This window comes from Drosophila suzukii, chromosome 3 (assembly GCF_043229965.1).
Source record: "Drosophila suzukii chromosome 3, CBGP_Dsuzu_IsoJpt1.0, whole genome shotgun sequence".
Taxonomy (NCBI): domain Eukaryota; kingdom Metazoa; phylum Arthropoda; class Insecta; order Diptera; family Drosophilidae; genus Drosophila; species Drosophila suzukii.
Genome location: NC_092082.1, coordinates 83,620,038 through 83,644,813, shown reverse-complemented (window position 1 = coordinate 83,644,813; position 24,776 = coordinate 83,620,038). Strand labels below are relative to the sequence as shown.

Here is a 24,776-nt window from a genome sequence, read left to right as displayed (position 1 = left end):
CTAAAAGTGAGCCAGGACCAGTTGAACTTCATGTTCTTAAAATTAAGATCATTCTCAGGTCACAAATAGCCTTTCATCTCAAACAAATAACTACCTCACCCCCAATTAAAACTAAATTCGTCTTATAAAAATAAGCTTAAAAGCAATTTCGTCTTGATTTCAAGAACATTTCTTCTCGAAATCCGTTCTCAATTTTTAAGAGCAATAAATCAATGGAACGCAAATTGGATATACCAAATACTATCTTTCGTAATTCAATATATAAATACTGTAGTGGTTAACAATTAACCCATTTTATTTACTGAAATTGTGCCAAATGAGACTAGATTACTCCCCCTTTTTGAAGAACTGATAGCGAAGCCTAGCAAACGACCTTGCCTATCTGCCGCACTCTTTTTTTTGGATCACTCCCCTGGCGATAAAGTTCAACAGTATAACTAAAACAAAAAAATATAAACAACGAATACGCCAGGGAAAAGCCGAAGAGTCTGGCATGTCTAAAAAAAAATTACAAAATGAGAAAGTTTCCCAAATAAAACGATAAAAAAGTGTCAAGGAATTCCTATAAAACAACAAAATGCCGGTTGTTATGACGTCATGCGGATTGATAAGAGTCACAGTAATCAAGAAATAGAAACAAAAGGGCAGAAAACAAACATATTGCAAACAGAAACATTGATAAAACCAGACGAATCAGAAGCGAGGAGCGGGTGACGAGGCGAAAACAATGCTGGCGAGATAAGGAGGTAAATAACCTGGCGGAAAACTTTAAGTCGGCGCCTCGACGGCCAGCAAAAGATCCTAACTAGAAGAATGAGGAGGAGGAGGAGGCTCTGGCCCCGGAGTGCGGGTCACCCATGCGGGGAGGAGCAACGGGAGGAGGAGTATAGCGATAAGGATGCTAGGGTGCGGGTGCGGGTGTCGGCCTGGGCAACCAGCTATCAGCAAGAGCAGTAGCAAAGTCCGGAAGATGCCTTGTGGTCAAAAGATAAAAGGCCAGAGTGGGTGGGCAAGAAAAAAGGGAATATGCTGAGAAAAATCCATTGATCCATAAGTGACCACTACTTGAAAACCAGAAGACGCAGCACCGGTTTTCATATTATACGAAGTCCTTTAAACAGTCTTAAGTTTTAGTTTTAATTTAAAGTAAACAAAATATATAATAGGATCTATATTTTGTATGATACATGGTTTTATGTATTTTATCCTAGTTACCTGGATTAGTCAAAGGTCTAAAAAGCTTAAACAATATGTTATTACGAAGGTATCATTAAACTTAATAAAATTTCAAAGATTTTTCTTTCAAAAATAAATATATTCCAATTCCTATATCTATGTCTTCTTTTCTCACAGTGTCCAGCAGCGGGAGAAATATTATGGCTTATCTTGAGCTCGGCTTTTGCTTTTGTTTTGTTTGAGCTGGGTCTTTTAATACAATATAATAATTACCATTTAAATGGAATTTTTATAAAAAAATGGGGGAAACCGGGCAATACAAGAAGCCTTAGATAAGGCCATCCTGTGCCATGCACCGAATCCCTCTCATGCTAGGAGGAGTTATTGTTTTGGAATATTGAAACACAGCCTCCATTACGATCGGGTCGCGTTTAGCGCCCCGCGTAGACATAAATAATATACGCTATATGCTATATAATCCGTGGCCATCGTGACGGAGCACTGATAAGCCGGGTGTTGGATGAGGCAAAACCGAATAAAATTGAAAAATAAATCGAGTATGCTGTGGGGTAAGAGGTCAACCAACTATTGTATATTTACTAGCTCCTAATGTGCTGGCACGACTGATAGCCCCATCAAAATTCAAGGTACTTGGGGTCACAACAGATCATTTTCAAATGAGAGCATTCAATAATATTCCTCGCCAGTCTAGTGAAGTGTTTCTCTGATAAATGAAACACGAAATCGATTTCAACTGATCAGATAAGTTGTGACAATATAAGCATTAGTCAATAAAATGATTTCAGTGGAGAGAGAAGCAAACAATTGATTAGAGTGAAATTAGGTGTCTTTTTGTGAGAGACAAGACACAATATTTACTAACCAAACTGTGCACTCAAACAATAATTCTGTTTGGCAAACATTTGCATTGACCTTTGCTGATAAGAATCGTTCCGAACAATGTGCGACTATTTAAGAACGATAAACATTGCATTCTGAATAATAGTCTTTATATTTTTTGTCGCAGGATTTTCCTTTACCAAATTAAAACCAAGGTTCTAGTTGAAAACAAAATTTTCATTTCATTTTTGAGTCAGCCCTAAAGTATTCAACACTTTTTGATTCAGTTTCAATACTTTCGGAGGAATGATGACGAATAGTATGAACATGTATAAATATTTATCACCAATTGGGGTCGGCTTAAATTCTTCCCTCTTTTTCACGTAAAGTAGTCCTTAAACAGATTAATTAATAATACAAGTTTTAAATAATTTTCAACTTTTTTATTTTTAGTTTCTACAATTTTCTTTTCGCGATTATAAAGGAACAGAGGGAAATTTAAATTTTCATCCTAGCCTAAAACTGGAAGTCTTGGAGTGGGAAGCAGTGGTCTACTTTTTCAGTGCCTGGACAAAGTTGCCCAGGTCGTATTCCTCCTCGTATTGATGCTCGGACCAAAGTTCCGGCAGGGTCTCGATGATTGTGTTCATGGACATGCCGCCCGATCCTGCTGCCGCTGCCGACCCAGATACGGTTCCCTGATCCTTGCCCCCATTGAAGAGGTCAAAGATCTGCGAGGTGCCCATCGTCTGTAGCGATGCGTTCTCCGCACTAACCACAGTGTTGGCGGTGAGTATCTTAAACTTCTGCAGGCCCATGATCTTCTCCTCCAGCGAGTTGCGCGTGATCAGCCGGTAAACATTTACCACTTTCTTCTGACCGATTCGGTGGGCTCGGTCCATGGCCTGCAGATCCTTCATGGGGTTCCAGTCGTGCTCCACAAAGATGACTGTATCGGCACCCGTTAGATTAAGACCCAGGCCACCAACCTAAAAATCGATTTTAATTTGAATTGCATTCAACATTTATGGAGTTATCCCATGCTTACCAGTGTGGTCAGGAGTAAGACATCTATGCTGGGATCGCTGTTAAAGTTGTTGACTATGTCCTGGCGCTGGGAGGCAGGCACACTGCCGTCCAGCCGCAGATAAGTAACGCTGGGCAGGTGCCGACGAAGCAGATCGTGTTCCACAATGTCCAACATCGCCTTCAGCTGGCAAAAGATCAAAGCCCGATGCTGGCTCACAGACTCTGTCTGCACACCGATGCCGCAGTCTAGGAGGAGTTGTCTGGGAAAATAATTCATTCAGTTAGGAATAAATAAACAATAAATGTAAAAAAAACACTTACTTCAGGGCCGGCAGCTTGGCCGAATGCTCGATGTCGTCCAGTGAGCTGTTTGAGAGCGCCAACTGGCTGGCCACCTGAGTGAGCTCCTCGGACTGGCGCAACACCAGCTTGGGATGGTTGCATACGTTCTGCAGGTAGCGAAGCGCTTGGAAAATGTGCGTCTTGGTGGCGCTGAGATTCTCCGTCACCATGGCTGCCGCCGACGACGAGACGTCCAACTTCTCCAAACAGTCTTTCAGGTGCTTATTGCTAAAGTCTTCATAGAGGCGAAGCTGGAGCGGACTCAGTTCGCAAAGTAGGTCCTGGGTGATCTTGGGCGGCAAGTCCTTCAGTACATCCTCCTTGACGCGTCGCAACAGGAAGGGCAGGACTTGGCGATGCAGCGCTTCCATGGCCAGTACTCCGGCTTCCTGCTCCTTGGCCGAACTCTTAGCGTCCCGTGAAGCCAGAATTGGGCGCGAGAAGCGTTGCACAAACTGCTTCTCAGTGCCCAGGAAGCCAGGCATAAGGAAGTCGAACAGGGACCACAGCTCCAAAACATTGTTTTGAATGGGTGTGCCGGAGAGAATCAGTCTGTGGTTGGCCTTCAGTCGCTTTATGGCCTTAGAACTCTTTGTCTTTCCGTTCTTGATGATATGTCCTTCGTCTAGGACGCAGTAGTTGAAGTGTATGCCGCTAAAGAAGTCGATATCCTTGCGTACAGTGTCGTAGGATGCCACGACCAGGTTGCAACTCGTTCCAATCTCACTCCTTAGCTTCTCCCTTCCTACGGGGAATCCGTAATAGTGCAATGGTCGCAGAACAGATCCTTTGTCAAGGAACTTATCTACCTCGTACACCCAGTGACCAGTCAGAGTGGGCGGGCAGATGACCAGACTGGGCAGATTGGCCAAATTGGCTGCCTGGCGGTGCATATGATCACCGGCAAGAATGCAGATGGTCTGCAGGGTTTTGCCCAGTCCCATGTCGTCGCAGAGGATGCCGTGCAGATTATACTTGTTCAGAAACCATAGCCAGTTGATGCCGGCTTGTTGGTAGCAGCGCAGCTCCACACTTATTGGTACCGGAACCTGGTAGTTGGGAATGCTCTTTGGATTGAAAAGGTAATCGAGGAATTCACGGTCGCGGGTCTTGCGCGCCTGCAGTGGTTCGCTCTTTAGTTGCTCCGCCTTGCCATCCAGCGGCATCAACTGGACGAGATTTGCAAAGCAGTGTGTGGAGAGCAATCGCACTGATTCATCGGGATCGCTCATTGCTCCGAGAAGAGGCACCACCAGCAGCACGATGTAGGGCACTACTTTTATTTGCAGTCGGCTGACCACCCGCTCAATAGCCTCCACTGCTCCCTGTCGCTCTATAAGCTGCTCAATTTTTCCAAGCAGCGGCAGCAGATCGTGCACCACAAACTGCATAGTCTGACAAGCATCGATCTCGGCCAACACAGCAATGCAGCGAGCGGCCATGTGACGCACTGCCTTTAGAGGATGACAAACTATGAACCCAAGTGGTTGCAGCAGGGCGAACATCTGAGGATGCAGTGCAGTATGAAGATGAGGGGCTGCTGTCTCGATAAGCTGCAGCGAGGTGATGAGCTCATTGCACACTCCCAAGTCTGGCAGGATGCTGGGCAGTCGCCAATCGTAGGCTTGCTTTACAAACTGCTCCACCTTGCCAAACATCAGCTGTTGGAAAACAGCCACCTTCTCCACAATGTGCTCTCCGAAAATCTTGCACAGCTTCTCTATGGCACAGGCCGCTCCCAGGCGCTGTATGCGGCATTGCTTTGCTTCCGCCTCTTTCGCTTGCTGTGCTTTCACTTCCACGTGATTAGCGACGGCTGTTGCGGCCAATATCTCGCCAGCGGGCGGTCGTCCAGGGCCACGGCTAGCGGTAGTAGTAGTTGGAGTTGTGGCTCCACCTCCCACTCCTCCCCCGGATCGACTGTTAGTGTTTGCCACTGCCTGTTGAAGTGCCAGTGTCAGAATACCGTAGTAAAGACAACTGTTTGTTACCCCGGGTGAGGGAGGCGTTTGCTTGAGGGTCTGAGATGGCATTACCTTCAAGAGATTTGAATAAATAATTAGAAAGTGCTAGCAGTATAAAGTAATATCTAACTCACCAGTTTAGGTGTGTACTCGGCATCGCTTCGCAGCAGTGTACAGAGATTGTTCAGGATCTTGCTATTTGGACTAGGGTTTCTATCACAGACCTGATCCATGAGGTGGACCAGGAACTCGGCAGATAGCTGCTGCAGCTGGAGACACTGCTCCCGCTTAATAGACTCCATCAAAGGCTTCACCACCGGATTCAGCTTTTCAGGCAGGCAGTGCAGAGCACAGATGGCGCCGGCGAGGGCTGCCTGCGCACTGACATGGTAGGCGCTTTGCTCACTGGTTGTCTGCTGGTAGGAGGCCTGAAGACTGCGCCGCCGCTCCTCCAGCATGTCCAACAGCTTTGGCTTAAGGGGATAAAGGCGCAGATTTTCGCTTAACGTCGTGGCCACCGCCTTGATTTGATCCAGGGTGAGGATCTTGGCGTTGTTAAAGTCGTCGATTGGGATCTTGTTCTGCTTTAGCGTAGCGATGAAGTCTTGTGCCTCTTGCAGCAGTCGGGTCAGCGAGATGGCCACCTCATCGTAGTAGACGTACTCGCTGACACACTGGTGTAACTTTTCCTGCAGATTGGGCGGTCCCGGACGCACTGGCTCATCTTCCAGAGCCCAAAAAGCAATGATCAGTCCACACACAATTCGCTGGACAGCGGAGTGGGCGTTGAGATGACCCAACAGCACTTTTGTATAGCAATCCGTGGGGCTCTCTGTTTGTGGGGTGTACACCACTCCCGGGGCTGGCTGCACCAGGTAATGAGAGAGGGCTCCCAGTGCCCGAGATGAGGAGATCCGAGCCCGCATAAAGTTAGCTTCCCGTAGCTCCAATGGCGTAGCCTCGCTACCACCCAGATATAACTTCAGCGAGGCATTCGAGTGTGCTAGGATGGCTCCGCCCAGATCGTCTCCCATGCGAGGCGTTCGTTTCCGTGAGGTGCTTCCTGCCGCGGTCGATTCTCCATTAGCTCTGATCAGCACTCCCGCATCGAAAGCGAGTCTAGGTGGCTGCATTGATAGACAGATCCAGGAGGACACGTACGGACAGGCAGCGTGCAGTAGGGCACCCAAATCCGCATGCTCGATGAGATTGGACCACACCTGACGGGCCAGTGCCTGGATATCCGCCTGCGGTTCGACCAGAATGCGCTGATATATGTGACGCAGTGCCTGCTGCAGCAATTGCCACTTCCAGTCGCTGACTCCAAAGTTAAGTTTCATCTTTTTCTGATCCTGTTCCTCCTTGACCTGATCTTCTCCCTTGGGCTCCGATTTGACCTTATCCGCACTGGTCAGGGTGATTAGTGTCTTCAGCGTGGATCTTCGCACTGAACTGGTGCTGTGCGAAAGAAAGGGCCACAGGCGCGGCACCAGAATGGCCATGGGCTCCATCTCCACCCAGCTGGCGGCTTTTGGCAGGCATAGAATGGCCGCCAGCAGTCCCATGAAACTGTTGCAAGCAGACGTGAGCTCGTCTTGATCCAAGAGTAGGTCCCACAACATCTTTACGATGGAGGAGACTTGAATCGGATTTAAGAGCTTTGGAAGCCAGGAAGAAACTGGAATCAGGGTGGCTGCAGCCACTGCTCCAACATCGTCCACTGCGTCCAGCAGACCGCTGAGGATATTTGAGATTGACTGTGGCAGATAGATGGGCAGCAGCTCCTCACGCACCACGAACACATACTTCAGGCCGAGTAGTCCACCATGCCGCACTTCCCACTCGCTTTTGTGCTGGATGAGCTGAAGCAGGATGTCTACGATTCGTTGCACCTTGGACGCCTGGATCTCCTTCACCAGGGTGCCCAGCACTTGGGCGCAGGTTTCGCGCACTGGTGCCACAACCTGATCCGAAACGAAGTCTCCGAATCTATCGAGGCACAGGACACAGAGTAGACGCAGGGCGGCATCCTCTAGCCAGCGACTGTGTGCTTCGTCCATCTGTTCTCGACTCTGTTGTACTGCTTTTCCCGCACCTTGGGCATGCTGGTTGATCAGTTCCCTCAGTGCTGTGGCCGCTCCATGGCGCACTTCCCATTTGGCGTGAAAGAGATCAATGAAAAGGCGGGAGCAAAAATTCTCCAATGGCCAGGAGATGGCGTCCACCCAAGTGCCTGTGGCATCTGGCACAGCCGCTGTAAAATAAATGAAGAAATGTTAGTTTAATAAGGTCATATCAAATTATTACAATCACAAGGCCAAGTCGTGCTCTTATTTCACAATTAATCATACAAAATAAATAGGCACTTCATTTCATAACAATTTGTTATCTAGTTTCTGGAAATTTTTAATTGTAAGCATTGCCCCGTGATAATAAGAATCTAAGTATAGATACTTTATAAATTTAATCATATAGTTATAGTATTTACAATTTTAACTAAATTGTTTAAGGAATAGAATATGAAGAGAAATATAGCAAATTTGATCGAACTTAGTTTCGTTTTCCTTTTGCTTACTCACCATTTAAACTGTAGAAGATTTCCTGTCGCTCCGTTGCCTTTAGCTTCTTTTTTTCCGGCTCGTCCAGTGCAGATAGCGACGTAGTGCCATTGTTGCTATGGTTGCTCCCAGTACTGTGGTTGCTGTTGGAGTTCCGCCGGCTGCAAGTGGGTGTAACTACGGTTGCCGAGGCTGATGTGTTTTGGCGGGCTTTGCGTTTAGCCCGGTTCATCTCACGGCAGCTCAGCGGAGCCTGCGCAGAACCGTTCGCCGCTGGCTTAATGTTGAGTATATGCTCCACGGGTAGCTTCTCGGCGTTCACATTGTAGCTGCTCCCGCTCCTGGCGATCGCCACGTCCTCGTCTGTGATCATGTCGGTAAGATTTACGCCCAGCTTGGCAGCCGTCGTCAGACCCAGTTTGTCGTTAAGCGCCGCACGCTGGCGACTCAGGCGACTGGCGAGACTTCTCTCCTCATCGCCGCCGCCACTGGCAGGTTGCTCCTCCTGCACATCGAACTCGTTGCCCTCGGAGCCGATGAGACGGGCGCCCTTGTGCAGGATCTGCTGCAGATCGAACTCGTCGAAGCTAAGTAGTCGCTCGCTGGCGGTTGTGGAGTTGGAACCACTTGACTGGCAACTGTCCTCTTCCGCGACAGCTGCCGCCGTGGGAGCATCACTGCTGGTTCGCTCCTTCTTGGGCACCACCTGCAGTTCCGGCTGCCACGGTGGTACTTGCTTCAGTATGGCCTCGACTGTTTGGGCCGCTGCTATCCGCGTCTCCCAGGACGAACTGTGCAGATAACCCACCAGACGGTTCAGCAGGGCGTGCAGTTCATGTGGATATAGCTTCTGGACCTCGCCTATCTGCTTGGCGGCCGCCTGGCGAGTGGCCGCTGTGGAGCCGGTCTCGAGTAGGATGAACAGTCGGTCAAGTCTGCAAAGGATTTATAATATATGAGCGAAATATATCATTAGGGGTCTAACAAGTGTAACATACCTAGATGTCATTATACAATGGTAATTTGTGATACTCTTTGTGATCCGTCGATCTAAAAATCGATTTACTCTAAGTTACTAATCTGGAAAAAGAAGGGAATATTATTAATTTAGTTGTTAAAAAAGATTTCCTACAAATATGAATAATAAGAATATTAACTAGTTTTATAAGATTTCCCCAATTAGGCATATTATTATTATTCAACTCGAATGCGTTAAAAAAAATTCCATTCCGAAGCCAATTGGGAATTTTTCTCCATAACTTGAACTAAACGTATATATAGATAAGCGTATCAAAAAATGTAATACTAATACTCTATGGCTAAAGCAAATAATAAACTACAAACCCGATTTATGTTCTCCTAAAAACGAGGTAACCTTCTAGTTTTTATGTTCTTCATTTCAGGTAAAAATTTTCCATTCCGTGAACAATAGCTTAGACAGAAACATATCCAACATTTGTTTTCTATTGTAAAGAAACTTCACTATAGTGCAAATACCATGACAACCGTTCTACAACATTCATAGAGCTCGTGTTACTTAATACTTTCAGTTAACTAAGATTATTCAATTCAGCAGGGTTAATTGTTCAAACAAGTACAGCTTCCAGAGCTGATCTAAATTTCTGGGAAGCCTATTATTAAGACTCTTGTGACTATTATTAGAAACATTTATACAATTGTTAGGCCGTGTGACGCACTGTACTGTAAAATGAGCGTTTGGCTCGGCTCGGCTCAACCCAAAGTCTGTCGCAATCTCGAAAATTAGCCCTTCTCAGCGCAACCCAATCGACACAACCCAATAAAAACTGGACACGTGGTCGAGAAGGGCCGAAGACATGGATCCAATGGATCCGATGGCCTGGGTGGGTTTCCTGGGGAGCATTATTAAGTGGGGTTAGGCTGTGTAAATTGAGTCACTCAACGCGAATGGCGAATAATGACTTCGTTCTTAACAGCTTGGAGCAGAACGTGACAATTGAGCAAATTGCGGCATTTCCATATTCCCATTCCGGACTAGTGCAACTTTATTACGTAGGTGTCCACCTACGTTTTGCTTTACAGCCACGCTTACCTCTATTATAATGAGATTACAGATATTTCAAAGTGAAACACACACTTTTACTCTCATAGCTTTTTCAATTTTCAGTGCCTTATCAATGCAGCGTGTTACTGGATGATAAGAAATTGCAAAAAATCACGGTTCACTGAACCAAGGTGAAGAATTACGATTCAGAATTGTATTCACGCTTAGAATAAACAATAAAGTAAGGCGAAGGCGCTGACTCTTCGAGGCACGTGCAAATTTATTGACAATGTTTATCCATAAGTAATCAAGCCAATAAAAACACACAGAAACTTACATAAAAACAAAGAAATATTATTAGCAACGACGACGTACAAGTCATAATGAAATCGTTTATAGTACATATGGCATGTCGCTGGGATGTCCGACCAACCATAAAGTCAATTTATCGGCGACAAATCTGCTGTACTTCGATTTGTCAGGCGACCTTGTCGAAACCACCCATCGAGGGGCGGGCTTTGGGATCGCAATTGGGATTGAAATAGGAAAATGCCTCGCTGGCTGGGTAATTAAATTTCCATTAGATGAACATCGACAGAGGCAATCGCAATCATTGATTTTAGCCAGTGTTGTGTGTCGCCCATTTATTTATACATTTTCACCGAAAGATAAGCCCTCAATGTGTACACTTTTTCATTATCACCATTTGTTACTCGTAAACTGGCGATTAGGTTGAGGCCAAAAGTGTTTCGAATTTTTTGTGGCAAGTTCTGCGAGCTTTTTGTATTTATAGAAGTTTTGTATGTTGTACAGATTAAAGCGGGCCTGGCGGAAATGCTGGGTCATTTGTTTATACTAAAGATAAGACTGGGACTATTATTTTGCTAGCCATATTGCTGGAACATCGAATATATGGGTTTATGTGGGAAGTTCTAGTAGGTTGTTTGTACGAAATGATAAGCTATATATATATATATATTGGGTTTCCATTATCAATAGTGGTTTAAAAAGTTTTATTGTGGGTGGATTTGTGTACTATGTCGCTGAAAGATTAGCCAATAAGTAGTCCACTCATTTGTCATCACTCTTTCTAGAATAGCAATAATTTTTTCATTAGATTAGTTTGAAATATTTTTTTATAAAAATTTAAATTTATGTTTGGGGTAAACCCAAAATATTTTATATAAATTTCTTGAACTAAGGGGTCACTAGTCAAATTGTTTTTAGCTGAAAGTGACACATTTCGGCATTGATCGCGCCATATGTGTTTGAGCTGCAGAGTTCAATATTTGCACGCCATGTGGCCAATATTGAATATTGGGACAGCTGTCGCTGAAAATTCGCAAATTTCGAGCAACACAGCAGCGATCGGGATCGAATTAATGGAGCTGCGAATGATAAACAACGAGGTGTTTGGTGTTTAATTCAAACAGCATCCAGTCAAGTTCGGCAAGTAAACTTTGAATAAACTCAAATGTTCTCAATAGGAACTGTGACAAATGTCGCTGATGTTGCGAACTGCGGGAAAATGGCAAATGCGAAACAGCGAAAAAGCTGAAAAGGCCGAGCTCCGACGCTTTGAGTTCGAAACTAGTTCAGGTGCCCTACCCCAAAGTTGCTGGTGGCGAAAGAGAGAGGGGGGCGGCGACTGCAGTCGATTACGGCAGCGGACCATAAATAAACACAGGTGCTTGTACCGCCTGGCATTGTCGTGCACCGAGAGAAATGGGAGAGAGGTTTATATTTTCAATAATTTTTTAAGTTATGACTTAGTTTTTATAACGTTAATAGACCGGTTTCAACCCAGTTTCAGCTTTCTTAAATTAGTTGAGGTACTTTACAAACAAATTTTAATTTCTAAAAATAATAATTTCATTTTTAATACTTTCAAAATGGAAAAGTATTTGCTTCAAAGTGATTTATACCATTTCAAAATATTTGTTATATTTATTTGATATGTAAATAATGTTAAATTTAGTTGAAATAGTTCCCTTTTTGAAAAATTCTATGACATAATAGAAGAGCATTTACATACGTGCGAAGGGGTTCAACCCCACCGCAGTTCTACAAACTTGAAAAATATTTTCAAATTACTTTAGTTCTAATATGACAACATTTAACTTTAATCATATTAATGATAATAATAATGAGGATTTTAAATTTAATAAAGAATTTGAATATTTTTAGCTCAAAAGCTATTTAGGTGCAATTAGGTTCCTATAAGATCACCATACCCCTTCACATTTTTCTCTCTGTGTACCGAGCGTACGGTAATGTGGACGTGGACAACGCATGGAGGGATTATTGTTAAATGCCACCCACTGAAATTGGAAAAAGAGCCCAATGAATGAACAAATGGACGACACAGCTACAAATAGCGGCTGGCGAATTGAGCAATGTGCTGCGACTAAAAATACGCGCACTAGAATGGGATGCCAAGAAGAGAGATATAATACAATATAAAATAATATAATCGAATAGCTATAGATAGAGATAGAGACAAAGAGCTAGTAATTGTAATTGGCAAGTTTTTGTTTAAGGATTTCCGCTGTTTTGCTGCGTTGGCGCTGGCCGCTCTCTCTCTTTTTCTCTCTCGTTCCTCTCTTATCAACAAATAGCGCGCCCCCTTGGCCCCACTCTCTCTCACACGCACACACACGCAAGCGGAAGCGATAAGTGCCTGCCATACAAATATGCAATTGAGGATAAGACTTCCCAGTCACACAAATGGAAGCATTCTGGAACACGTTCTTGGTCCTTCCACTTCCCTTCCAATCCCCCTTCCCGAATATTATATCACCCACCTTTGGCAATTGGTTGCTCTCTTCCTCTCTCTCTCTCTCCGCTCCTCTTTCTCGCTCCCTTCGCGGTGCGGCAGCAGTCAGCTTTTGTGGGGCGCCCACTCGCAATTCAACTCATGCGCTCTGCATTTTCTAATTGAATTGTTTGCTCTAAAACTGTACAATCGATGCTGCGTTACTATAACCGTGCGTATGTGTGTGTGTGGACCAGGGGTGGGGGGCTGCTTTTCGCTAGCAGCAGAAGCAGCGTCTCAAATCAATCCAATATTAATATTCGCCTCCTTCCCACTCACTCGCACTCACGCACCATTGATTTTTTCCTCTCCTCACGCACACACTGGCACACGCGGCGATCGAACACACACGGACGGGGACTCCGACTTTGGCGTGGCGAATTACGGTAACTCCACGGCAATTTTCGTTTGGGGGCGTGGGCAGTCAATGTTTTAACTTAACACTGGGCTTCACGCTGATGCAGACACACTCCGAACGCACGATTTTTCTAAGTTTTCGGTTCCCAGCAGCCATGTTAGCCCGATGGAGTCGCATTTATATGTGGGCCAGACTATCATGGTGCATACGGTTTTTAGGGGGGGTGAGCGAGACGGCGATAGGGGTTGGAGCGAGAGAGCGACATGGGGCAGTGGGACCAGAGTGATGGTTGCTTTCACCAAATATCCTGTTTCCACGGAGCCGCATCATTGAGTTCGTTCTCCAGGTGTGTTTTGTACGATAATTGTGAGAAAGCGATTTTTAAAACATTGTGGTCATTTGTCCATAGCACCGATGTGCAAAAACATATTTTTTTTATTTAATTTTTAAGCAGAACAACAATTTATACATCAACTCCGGACTGTGTGAACGCTCGCATCTACCGTTTTCGATTAGGAGATTGGTGTGTGACTCGGCTAAGTAAGCGGTGACACCCATTAGGTATTTTTAAGAGACCGTATTTTAGTATATTTTTGTAAATATAAGTGGTATTAAAAGTATATTTCTTAAAGCCGGACGGTATAATTTGTAGATTCTTCCGCGGTCATACTATTTTATCATCACAGCGTTTATTGGTTTTTGGCGTGGAAAATTGAAAAATAAGTGACGAAAAGCCCATAAAAGTGCCGCACCATGAACTCCTTAGGTCCTAAGAAGGACGGAAGTCCGAATATAGACTTTTTCCAGTCCCCGGAGACGCTGCAGGGCTTCGAATCGATCCGACAGTGGCTGCAGAAGAACTGCAAGAAGGTGCGCACCAACAACAACGCCGCCGCAAACAAAAATGGCGCTGGCTGGCGGTGAAAAAAACAGGATGTAATGAAATCGTTGTTTCTTCCAGTACTTGGCCCACAGCTCGGAGCCCATTACGAAGGAGTCGCTGGCCCAACTGCTCATCCATTTCCTGCAATATGTGGAGGCGAAGCTGGGCAAGAATTCAGCGGAGCCGCCGGCGACCAGAATTCCGGTTAGTATTGGTGTGCGTGGTACAGGGTGCCCCTTGTTGCGTGTGTACACGTAAATATTAACCCTTCAGTGACCAAAGGGGCTTATAGCTAAAGTTACCTGGTTTTGGCTCAATTTTCCAAACCTTTTTTTATGAAAATATATAAATAGTGGTATAATTGTATTATGATATTTTGACTATTTTTTGTACTTGATTATATCTCTACAAAAATGTATTTTCTCAATGCAGATGCGCTGCTTCCTCGACTTCAAAAGCGGCGGTGGCCTGTGCATCATCTTCTCGACCATGTTCCGCTTCCGCGCCGAGCAGCGCGGCAAAAAGTTCGACTTCTCCATTGGCAAGAACCCCACGAGGAAGGATCCCAACATCCAGCTGCTGATAGAGATCGAACAGGCGCTGGTGGAGGCTGATTTGTACCGCATACCGTACATCTACATCCGACCGGAGATCGAGAAGGGCTTCGAGGGCAAACTGCGCGAGATCCTCGACAACCGGCGGGTGGAGATCGTCTCGGACGAGGAGGATGCCACCCACATTGTCTATCCCGTTGTGGACCCCCATCCCGACGAGTATGCACGTCCAATTTTCAAGCGTGGCGGCCATGTGATGCTGCACTGGTACTACTTCCCCGAGTCTTACGATTCCTGGGCTGTGAACAACTTTGATTTGCCGGATCACATTCCGGAGAATCCCGAGTCGCCGGCGGAGCGCTGGCGTGTGTCCGCCTCCTGGATAGTGGACCTGGAGCAGTACAACGAGTGGATGGCTGAGGAGGACTACGAGGTGGACGAACAGGGCAAGAAGAAAACCCACAAGCAGCGTATGTCCATCGACGACATCATGTCGTTTGGCGACGAGAAGAAGAAGCCTGCTACCAGCTCCGGCGGCGGCAAGCAGAAGAGGAGGCGTTCGCCATCGCCAACCACCTCGGCGTCCACCTCAAAGCCGGGCAAGCGCAAGCGATCCCCAGCAGTGGTGCACAAGAAGTCTCGAAACGACGATGACGATGAGGATCTTACCCGCGATCTGGATGATCCACCAGCCGAGCCAAATATTCAGGAGGTGCATAAGGCTAACGCCGCCCTGCAATCCACTGCCAGTCCAGCTCCAGGCGGAAAATCCCGGGGCGACAATGACATGATGCCTATTAAGGGTAAGTTCTATTGTCTTGCCTTTAAATGTACAACATAGCCTGATATACTTCCCTATCTAGGTGGCACAATGACCGATCTTGATGATGAGATGACTGGCGGAAGTGCTGCTCAAGCCATGTCCACTGGAGATGGAGACAACTCTCAGACAGGCAAGACCAGCGATAACAGCAACACGCAGGAATTCTCTTCGTCGGCTAAAGAGGACATGGAGGACAATGTAACCGAGCAGACGCACCACATTATCGTGCCCTCGTACTCGGCCTGGTTCGATTACAACTCCATTCATGTGATTGAGAAACGGGCCATGCCGGAGTTCTTCAACAGCAAGAACAAGTCCAAGACGCCGGAAATCTACATGGCTTACAGAAACTTTATGATAGACACCTACAGGTAACTAGAAACTATATCTTCGGTCATGAGGCAGTTTTCGGAATGATTCTTATCTATTTTTAGGTTGAATCCAACGGAGTACTTAACCAGCACTGCCTGCAGGCGGAATCTGGCCGGAGATGTGTGCGCCATCATGCGGGTACATGCCTTCTTGGAGCAGTGGGGTCTGATCAACTACCAGATCGATGCGGATTTGCGCCCAACCCCCATGGGTCCGCCTCCGACGTCGCACTTCCACATTCTTTCGGATACGCCGTCGGGGCTGCAGTCCATTAATCCGCAAAAGACGCAGCAGCCGTCGGCGGCCAAGACGCTGTTGGATCTGGATAAGAAGCCGTTGGGCAAGGACGGTAGCTTAGAGCTGGGCGACAAGGGTGGTCTGGCTGGCATCAAAACAGAGGCTCTGGAGAACGGCGGCGCTGCCGGAGGATTAAGTTCAGGGGTAAGCCAGTTTGGACTCAAGCTGGATCAGTACGCCAAGAAGCCGGCAGCTATGAGGAACCGCACGGCGGCCAGCATGGCTCGGGAGTGGACCGATCAGGAAACCCTGCTGCTGCTCGAAGGCCTGGAGATGCACAAGGACGACTGGAACAAGGTGTGCGAGCACGTGGGCTCTCGCACCCAGGACGAGTGCATCCTGCATTTCCTGCGGCTTCCCATCGAGGACCCGTATCTGGAGGATGATGGTGGCTTCCTAGGCCCCTTGGGCTGCCAACCCATTCCGTTCAGCAAGAGCGGCAATCCCATCATGTCCACCGTGGCATTTCTGGCTTCTGTGGTCGATCCTCGTGTGGCTGCTGCTGCAGCGAAGGCTGCCATGGAGGAATTCGCAGCCATTAAGGTAATGCACATTGAAGGAGCTATTATACATAAACCATAAATTAATTAAAAATCATTTTTAGGATGAGGTGCCTGCTACGATAATGGACAATCACATGAAGAACGTGGAGAAGGCCTCCGCAGGTGGCAAATTCAATCCCAACTTTGGCCTGGCCAACAGTGGAATCGCCGGAACCGGCAACGACAAAGAGGATGAGGAGGGCAAGGAGGGAGGAGCGTCTGCATCCGCTGGCGGCTCTGATGAGGAAATGAAGGATCTAAGCAAAAAAGACGGTAAGTCCAAACCAGAATTCAATGGATATCAGCTAAGGGAATTGTCGTTACTATCATTTAATTTTATTCTAAACACGATTTTCCTATAACCGATATCCATTACAAACATATACTCACTTGTTGGTTCCGCATTCGTTTGTTTTGTTGAACTCTTGTGTTGCTTTCATTCAAAATTCGCAATGTGTTCTCCATTTGGCATTGTATTCGTATATTGTTTCGTTTTTGTGTTGCGCCCAATCTACCAAACTCACATCAACACCACAACCACCAAATAAAAACAACAACCACAGACGATGCCAAGTCCAAAGACAAAACAAAATCGGATAAGACCAACACGAACACAGACTCGAGTTCCACATCATCATCAGCGACAGGCAACACCAACAACACCGACAAGAAACCAAAGGAGTCGTCCGGCTCCTCGCCCTCGGGCGACAAGTCAGCCACCAAGTCAGACAAATCAAACAAATCCTCACCCACAGAATCATCAGCGAGCGCCAGTGGAGGCGATGTTGACATCAAGACGGAGGACAGCAGTGGTGATGGCGAGACCAAGGACGGCACCGAGGCCAAGGAGGGATCGGTATCCGCGGCAATTGGACCGGGAGCGGTGGCGAAGGATGGAACCTTCAGCGAGAACAACATGCAGACGGCGGCGGCGGCAGCTCTGGCATCGGCAGCCGTTAAGGCCAAGCATTTGGCCGCACTGGAGGAGCGCAAGATCAAGTCCCTGGTGGCGCTGCTCGTTGAGACGCAGATGAAGAAGCTAGAGATTAAGTTGCGTCACTTCGAGGAACTGGAGGCCACCATGGAGCGAGAGCGCGAGGGGTTGGAGTACCAACGTCAGCAGCTGATCACAGAGCGCCAGCAGTTCCACCTGGAGCAGCTGAAGGCGGCCGAGTTCCGGGCGCGCCAGCAAGCGCATCACCGTCTCCAGCAGGAGCTTCAAGGTCAGGCGGCAGCAGGATCCATGATCCTGCAGCAACAACAACAACAGCTTCCACAGCCACAACAACAGCAGCCGCAGCAGCAACAGCAAACACTGCCTCCACATCCGCACCTACCGCAGCAGCAGCAACTGCCTCCACATCCGCACCAGTTGCCACCCCAATCCCAACCTCTGGTGGGTCCCACCGCCCAACACCAGCCGCTGCCACCGCACTTGGTCGGATCCGTTGCTCCGCCGCCCAACGGAGCTCCCTTTGCCGCCCCACCAACGGCCATTGTCAGCAACCCGAGCGACCAAGCTGGACCACCACCAGCGGGAGCAGCGCCATCTCAAGCCCCCACGCCCATGGGTAAGAGCGCTGTGGATGTCATTTTACCCAACATAGTACTAACTCGATAATCTTTTCCTAGATACCACACCTCCGAGCAGCGTTCCAGTGGCTGATGGCCCCGCACCGGGAGCATCGTTGGTTCCAACCGGCAGCATTCCTCCAGCGAGCACTGCCCCCGTCGCCGGCGTAGCTCCTCCTCCTTCTTAACTCTTACTCATAAGCCAGAAAACGTTAAAGTAACTAGCTGTAAGTCGTACGCTCTCAGTATGTTTTATGTATACTCCACTCTAAGCCCAACTCTTGTGTGTAATCCGGAGGAGATGCACTACATCTTGACGCGTCTCCAGTTTCGTGTCCGATCGCGTGAACAAGCAATTGCACAAATATGTTGAACCAAGTTTCAAAGCCGAAAAAATGGCATTCAATAAAAACCTATTTAAATATATACTAAATGTGGAGTTATTAATTTATTATAAGGCCAATAAAAGGTCCTCCAAGCTCATTTTAAACCGCATTCGAATTGAAGGAGTATAATTTATTGTTCGTATTTATTTACGTTTAAAGTTCAGTTGAGCAGTCGGTTCATTTACAATGAGCGTGGAGTAATTCACGGATATCTTAATGTTAATCCTAGGGCAGCTGCGTAAAATGTAGCCAAGAATTTCATGCACTTTTCGGATCGCTTTTGGGTTACTGAAAGCTGGTGCGGCGCAAGATGTTGGGACGCTTGACCTCTCTCAGTTCGCTGCTCGAAGCAGCACGCTTCATGTTGGGGGAGCTCTGCGTGGGCAGTGGGGATGCGGCGGGAGAGGGAGGTGGAAGACTGGAGCAGGAACCGCTTTGGCAAACCTTTGGTGAGGGTGTTGCAGATATGCATATGTTGGATCTCAAGCACCGTTCCTTGAGTGGTGTCTCAGTCAGAATGCCCAGAGGCGTTTTCGACTTGCGGGATTGTTCGCAGTCGAGGTAACGACCGTAGGTGCCCATACTCTTAACATACACACTGTTGTAGAAACGGATGATATCCGCAGTCTGGCCGTTGCCCAGGTCAACCTCTCGGTAAACGCTCCTTTGGAAGTGCGGCTGGCGGCGATAGTGCTGGATAATCATGCTAAAGGTCAGGCGAAGCTTTTCGAGCCGAACATGCATGTGGATAGCACATAGCAGCAGCTGGTCCAGGTGGCGATTACGTAGCAGCCGGCCACCTTCCAGGGTGAAAGAGTGCTCGGCCAGGTGCCAGATGTGCGGAAAGGAATCCACTAGGCAAAGGCTCTGACACAGGAGCAGCAGTCGCCGGTTGGCCAGGCCATAGAACTTTCGCAGGCAAATACCCGTCCCCGATGATGAATTCTCTTTGCCTTCTGCTTCAGACTGAACATCCTTGTAGCCTGGCATCATTTGCCTCAAGTTCCACCACAATTGCGAGGTCTTGCGGAATATCAGCGACTCCAGACACTTGTCCTCCACCGCATGCAGGTGTTTGATGACCTCCCGGCCCAGAAAACCCTGATCGTGGCGCACCACCAGCTCTAAGATCTTTTGGAAGTCGTAGGCATCCAGCGCGTGACAGTCCAGGACAAAGGGAAACTTCAAGCCATCCACTTGTTCGTCGTGGACGTGCAGAGAGACTTCCAGGCAGCAGGCTAATAGAGTGGCTGTTAGTGTGCGCTGTTTCAGTAACTGACTAATCTTAAGCTGGGGTTTTGAAGTCAGCTCCGGGGCTAAAAGCTTTAACAGAAATTTGTAGTAAAGACCTCTGGCTAGGCGGATTCGCTTAGTGGCCGCCTTTGCATCCAAATCATCCTTGGCGGCATTGGCAAAGGTCACATCCATTCTTAGCAACGTCTGATCTATATACTTCACAACCTTGTTTCCATCTGCTTCCTTCTGCAAAGCTTTTACTATGCAGCCGGGAAGGCATAGCGGTAGATCCTGGGACATCAATTTTTTAAGCGTGGACCAAGAGGAACTACCTTGAATGGCGGGAAGTGGACTTGGATGAGAATTCTTTTTGAGCTCCTTTGTTTCCTGGAAGCAGAGCAGCACGCGCTCGTCCATCTCACTGATATCGGCTACGTGGTTGGTGTATTTGCGATTTAGGTTGGCCATATTGATGTCCAGCATTCCCTCCGCGACGATCTCCCGCATGTGGGTGTCATCTCCCACTAGACTCTGGTCCATGAATAGCATCATAAGGGCCTTGTGGAAGAATGCGTTTTTCATCTGCTGGACCCCCTTTAACGGGAGCTCGGGAATCAGTGCTCCCAGTTCTTCGAGGGCGCTATATTTGTGGAGGATGGCAGCGTCGAAATCCTTGCTGTCCCACTTCGCGGGCACGCCTGCGAATTCCCGACGGATCACCTCGGATTGGGGCACCTCCAGGGCGTTCACGAAGAGCAGATCCATGCTGCAGACCAGCACCTGGCAGCCGTTGACCAGGCTCGAAGTCGCAAAGCCGGGTAATTCGTTACGAATGACCAGGAACAAAAGCCATCCGAACTCATAGAGCGACTGGTAGTGGGCATGGGCATCCGGATCGGAGTTCTCGCCGGGCTGGATGAAAAGGCGCTGGAAGATGTGCTTATAGTGGCGCAGAAGGGTCAACGTTATGCCCAGTCGGCGGCGCAGCTCCTCAACCTCCAGCTGAAAGGTGTTCTCGTTCTGGGCCAGCCAGTTCCAGTGCTCCATGCGACGCAGGAACTGTGACACGTTCACCTTGAAGCTGCACAGCAGTCGGGTTAGTGACAGGTTCCAGCAGCTGTTCTTGGCCATCGATTCGTTGGCATCGTTGGTGGCGTCCTGGGACTCCTCCCTGATGTCCCGCATTTTTACCCGCTGCAGTTCGCTGTAGACGGCGCAACATAGCCACTCCTGGACATCGCCATCGCTGGTGGACAGCCCGCCGGAGGCATCGAAACGTCTGTAGGTGGCCAGAGCGCTCTCCTGGATCCGCAAATCCAGCTCCAACTGCTCGCAGCTGGCGGAGAAGCGCTTCACCAGCGTCTCCGCTTCTCCCTCCACTTCGCAGGTGTTCATTGGTGGAGAATTGTTTTTGCTTACCACTTTGCTCCGTTTTGTTTATTTATATTTCGGCAGAGTTAATGCAAATCCCGTTTTTGACTGTACAAAATGCAAATTTACGAAAGGCGCGAATGATTTCGATTGCGGCAAAGCGCACCGCCATTGTTATCGAAACGTAGCCCTGGCAGAGGACTTGGGAAATGTTATCGAACGATTCTTAACCCATTGCTGCCGGTCACTAACTAATTAACTACCATTTTCTATATATTATTTTTAAAAAAACATTTTGATTTAGTTAGCTTATATTCTTCAAATTTAAAAATTTAAATTTGATAAAAATGCAATTTTGGCTTATATCATAGAAATCAGATGGGTCTCCTCAGAATCAGGATGAGTGTTTCATGTTTAATTTTATGCGATTGGCTGATAATGAAAACATATCTTAAATATTTTTAGCCCTTAGCCCACCCTGTTAAAGCGATAACTCAATTTGACACCCTGCGGTCATAGACGGGTTAAATGTTTATTGTTTGTTTTCAAAATGCTGCAGTCAAATCGTGTTCTTCAAAAAGAGCAAGCTGAGCTCTTTTCTATTCAAAAGAAACTGGAGCGAGTTCTTCCCGTCATCCAGGAGGCCTTAAACTCACTAAAGGTACTTAGGATTCCCCTTTCCCATGACAGCCATTAACTTTAGTCTTCCACAGGTGGAGGAACTGCATCTAAAGTCGCAGGTGGTGGGCATGCAAAGCACTGCAGTGGAATGCACTCCTGCCAGAGATCCCCTCCTTATAGACCCCACAGAGCAGCCCCCGCACTCAATCACATCCATAATGGACTCCCAGCAGATCAATAGTCAGCAAATAGATCTGGAACTCTTTAGCCAAACCATGCAGTTTGATGAGGAAATCGACTCGGACTAAAAACTTTTATTTTGGGTAGCATCTTGGCCAGGACCACGTACATTTAGGGGACTTAAATAATAATTACAATACATTACAAATAGCAAGTTCATATTCGGTTCAAGGTTCCATATCTTAGGGAAAGGTGAAGGGGTAAACTAAACTACTAAAGCTATGCGCTACGGACCAGTAATTGGTCTCCAGATCACTCCTGATCGTCGGAGGATTCCCCTGAACTCTCTGCTCGCTTTTTCTTCTTCTGGGGTGCTCCTTGTTTTTGATCCTCGCTGCTGTCGCTGTCGGAGGATGAGCCACTGCCACTGGAGCCCGAGGAGCTGTCATCCTCGTCCTCCGAGTCCGAACTGGAACTGCTGGAGTCCGAACCGGATGAAGAGTCCGATTCGCTGCTGCTGTCTGAGCTGTCCGACGAACTGGAGGAGGAGGAGGAGCTCTTGCTGGGCTTCCGCTTGCGGCGGACCTTCTTTCCGGCCGCAGGTGCCACTTCCAGCTGCTCCTCCACCTCGTTCTTGGGCGCCTCCGCTTCCTTTTGGGCTAAATGCTTGCTCAGCTGCTTGGTGCGCGAGCTCCGGTGGACGAATTTCCGCTTCTCCTTGCACTCGTAACTCCAGTGGCCAATCTGCAGGCACTTTTGGCACCGGATGCCGTTGGGAAAGTCGGCTGCCAGTTTGGCGGATCTGTGGGCGGCGAATCGAAAGCAAGGTTAGGACAAAAAGCCGGCTAAGAGCAGGAGCCTCTCCACCACGAGCGGTCTCACCTCTTCTTCTGCGCCAACTTGCGGGCTGCTAGGCCCACCAAGGTCATCCTGAAGCACTCGAGCAGCCGCTGTTGGGAGGAAATCTTGATGTGGGTGGGAAACCAACGTGGCCGGGTGGAAAAGCTGGGAAAAATGAGTATCAAAAATGTTTTTTTGTATAATTTTTTTCGTCACATTAGTGATGGACCACTGACCGCAGCCAATCGGTTGCGCATGGCCACCCTAATTTGTTATCGTTTTTCGATACCCAGCAGCTGCTTGCTTAATTTTTGTCTACCTGGTTTTTGTTTAAATGTGTGAATTTTAGACTTAATAAAGCCTAAACCGCCGTGCATAATGCACGGTCGTAAAAAAAAGTAAATAATATACACCAGCTGACCGTTATTTTACCCTGAGCTGACTGGCGCACATTGCCTAGACAAACAATAACAAAGCACGGCGCTGACTAAGCGGCGAAAGTGATTGCAACAAAGTCCAATCACTATCACTCGGTAAGGTTCACTGAAGACTAATTGCTGACCAGTAATTGAGGGTTTCACCATCAGCAGTTTCCCATGGACATCGACACCAGCGCGGTGGTGCCGCAGGCGGGTGCACGCCACATGCCGCCCGAGGAACTGGCCATGCAGGCCCTCACCAAGCAGCTGTACAAATCCCGTCTCTTCCGGGGTCACTACCTGGAAAGGTGTTTTGTGGAGCAGGTTGGTGGCTACAGGGACGTGGTGGTCCTCCAGCGCAGTGAAAGGGAGCTGGAGAAGCTGCTGCACTCCACGGCCGGCCAGCTGCAGAAATTCTACCAGCGATTCGTGCCCAACATGTGGGTGGGCATCACCTGCGGCAGCTATGGCAGCTATAAGCACCAACCGCATCCAGGTCAGCTGGAGACTTGCATCTGGACGGAGACCAGCGACCTGGCTTTCGGAGAGTACTGGTTTAGCATTCGGTCACTGCGGTTTCGGGACCAGGAAGTCCAGTTTAAGCTGAAAATGGTGCGACCCGTGGAGCCAGAGCCACTGCTAACACCACGAAGATCGATGTCCGTTAACAGGAGGAGCCCCGTCAAGGCTATCACAGCGGGTGAGGGCGGCTCCACCACGACGGACGACGTGGCGGAGCAGCTGCAACTGGGTCTTAACGATTTCCTGGTCGTGCTGCAGCAATGGGGAGATGGAGTCAAGCAGACCGTGTACGACTTTATGGCCAACGATGTGAACAAGCGGAACATTATGGGAACCATTCGATTTCTGGGCCTGCTCATCTTCTCTGCCTTGGGTGGAGCCGCGCTGGCCCTACGATTCCTGGGCGTCTTTGCTGTGCGCTTCCTGTTCGAGCTGAGCCGATTCACACACACCGCCACTCCGATAGTCTTTAAGCTAATCGAGTTTCTGAACAAGATTGTGGTGGCGTTCTTTATACTCCTCACCATGATCTGGAAAGACATTGTCAATCGTGGCCAGCCTGTAGCTGTACCGAAGCAGCAGCTGGAAGCGAGCAGCCGCTTCAAGAGCATCCAATACGAACGTTCCGAGCCCCACCGACGGAGTCCGCGCTGGTGACCCTCCGCCAAGGGCAAATTTGTCTAGCAAATGGAGTGTAATTAGTCCAGGGTGGAAGGGCATCGTATAATCATTGAAATTGTGTTACTAGCCGTAAGCCAACCGAAGCCAATCCCAAACCCCGCTTCGCGTTTGAAGGTATTTGCTCCGCAAATATGGGGGCACCTATGAGATTTCCCGATTTTAACCAAATGCAATATTGTAAATTATTTAATTGGCCTGCCAAGTGGCACACACAATCGCATGCTTATTAACTCGCACTGTTAATCCATCGTGTATTGTTCAAAAATGTGTTTTACTCAATCCGTTTTAGTGTTAGGTCCTGTAATTTATGTATCGAAAAATTATTGTGAATAAATTGAATGCAATATGCGAAAATCGAAATGAAAGAGCCGG

General features: G+C 47.8%; 6 protein-coding genes across 8 annotated transcripts; 3 read left to right on the top strand and 3 right to left on the bottom strand.

Annotated features, from left to right (window-relative positions):
• Window positions 1-2,444: 2,444 nt before the first annotated feature.
• Window positions 2,445-13,289, bottom strand: Hel89B (histone acetyltransferase 1). The gene is made up of 7 exons (XM_036817349.2): window positions 12,737-13,289; window positions 8,908-8,989; window positions 7,931-8,844; window positions 5,486-7,605; window positions 3,367-5,423; window positions 3,065-3,305; window positions 2,445-3,005 (listed from the first exon to the last, which is right to left on the bottom strand). Exons 2-7 carry the CDS (start codon window positions 8,916-8,918, stop codon window positions 2,568-2,570), a joined length of 5,781 nt encoding a protein of 1,926 aa, XP_036673244.2. The 5' UTR covers window positions 8,919-8,989; window positions 12,737-13,289; the 3' UTR covers window positions 2,445-2,567.
• Window positions 13,290-13,752: 463 nt separating this feature from the next.
• mor (SWI/SNF- related protein mor) lies at window positions 13,753-18,581 on the top strand. 2 transcript variants are annotated; one of them, XM_036817346.3, is made up of 8 exons: window positions 13,753-13,975; window positions 14,067-14,192; window positions 14,421-15,345; window positions 15,406-15,736; window positions 15,800-16,577; window positions 16,639-16,849; window positions 17,332-18,147; window positions 18,209-18,581. In XM_036817346.3, the coding sequence occupies exons 1-8, from the start codon at window positions 13,859-13,861 to the stop codon at window positions 18,334-18,336; spliced, it is 3,432 nt and encodes a 1,143-aa protein (XP_036673241.2). In that variant the 5' UTR covers window positions 13,753-13,858; the 3' UTR covers window positions 18,337-18,581. The 2 variants fall into 2 exon arrangements, with proteins under 2 accessions (XP_036673241.2, XP_036673240.2); XM_036817345.3 differs by having other exon boundaries at window positions 17,140-18,147.
• Window positions 18,582-18,649: 68 nt separating this feature from the next.
• On the bottom strand, window positions 18,650-21,311 carry Rbf2 (Retinoblastoma-family protein 2). The gene has a single exon (XM_036817347.3). The coding sequence runs from the start codon at window positions 21,163-21,165 to the stop codon at window positions 18,820-18,822; it is 2,346 nt and encodes a 781-aa protein (XP_036673242.2). The 5' UTR covers window positions 21,166-21,311; the 3' UTR covers window positions 18,650-18,819.
• Window positions 21,312-21,648: 337 nt separating this feature from the next.
• Window positions 21,649-22,161, top strand: LOC108014573 (uncharacterized). Its single transcript, XM_017080727.4, has 2 exons — window positions 21,649-21,802; window positions 21,855-22,161. Exons 1-2 carry the CDS (start codon window positions 21,692-21,694, stop codon window positions 22,068-22,070), a joined length of 327 nt encoding a protein of 108 aa, XP_016936216.3. The 5' UTR covers window positions 21,649-21,691; the 3' UTR covers window positions 22,071-22,161.
• LOC108014571 (zinc finger CCHC domain-containing protein 10) lies at window positions 22,057-23,019 on the bottom strand. The gene is made up of 2 exons (XM_017080725.4): window positions 22,825-23,019; window positions 22,057-22,744 (listed from the first exon to the last, which is right to left on the bottom strand). Exons 1-2 carry the CDS (start codon window positions 22,869-22,871, stop codon window positions 22,255-22,257), a joined length of 537 nt encoding a protein of 178 aa, XP_016936214.4. The 5' UTR covers window positions 22,872-23,019; the 3' UTR covers window positions 22,057-22,254.
• A 60-nt stretch (window positions 23,020-23,079) lies between these two features.
• On the top strand, window positions 23,080-24,769 carry LOC108014570 (uncharacterized). 2 transcript variants are annotated; one of them, XM_070996409.1, is made up of 2 exons: window positions 23,080-23,315; window positions 23,370-24,769. In XM_070996409.1, exon 2 carries the CDS (start codon window positions 23,379-23,381, stop codon window positions 24,378-24,380), a length of 1,002 nt encoding a protein of 333 aa, XP_070852510.1. In that variant the 5' UTR covers window positions 23,080-23,315; window positions 23,370-23,378; the 3' UTR covers window positions 24,381-24,769. The 2 variants fall into 2 exon arrangements, with proteins under 2 accessions (XP_070852510.1, XP_016936212.4); XM_017080723.4 differs by having other exon boundaries at window positions 23,081-23,315; window positions 23,373-24,769.
• The last annotated feature ends 7 nt before the right edge of the window (window positions 24,770-24,776 follow it).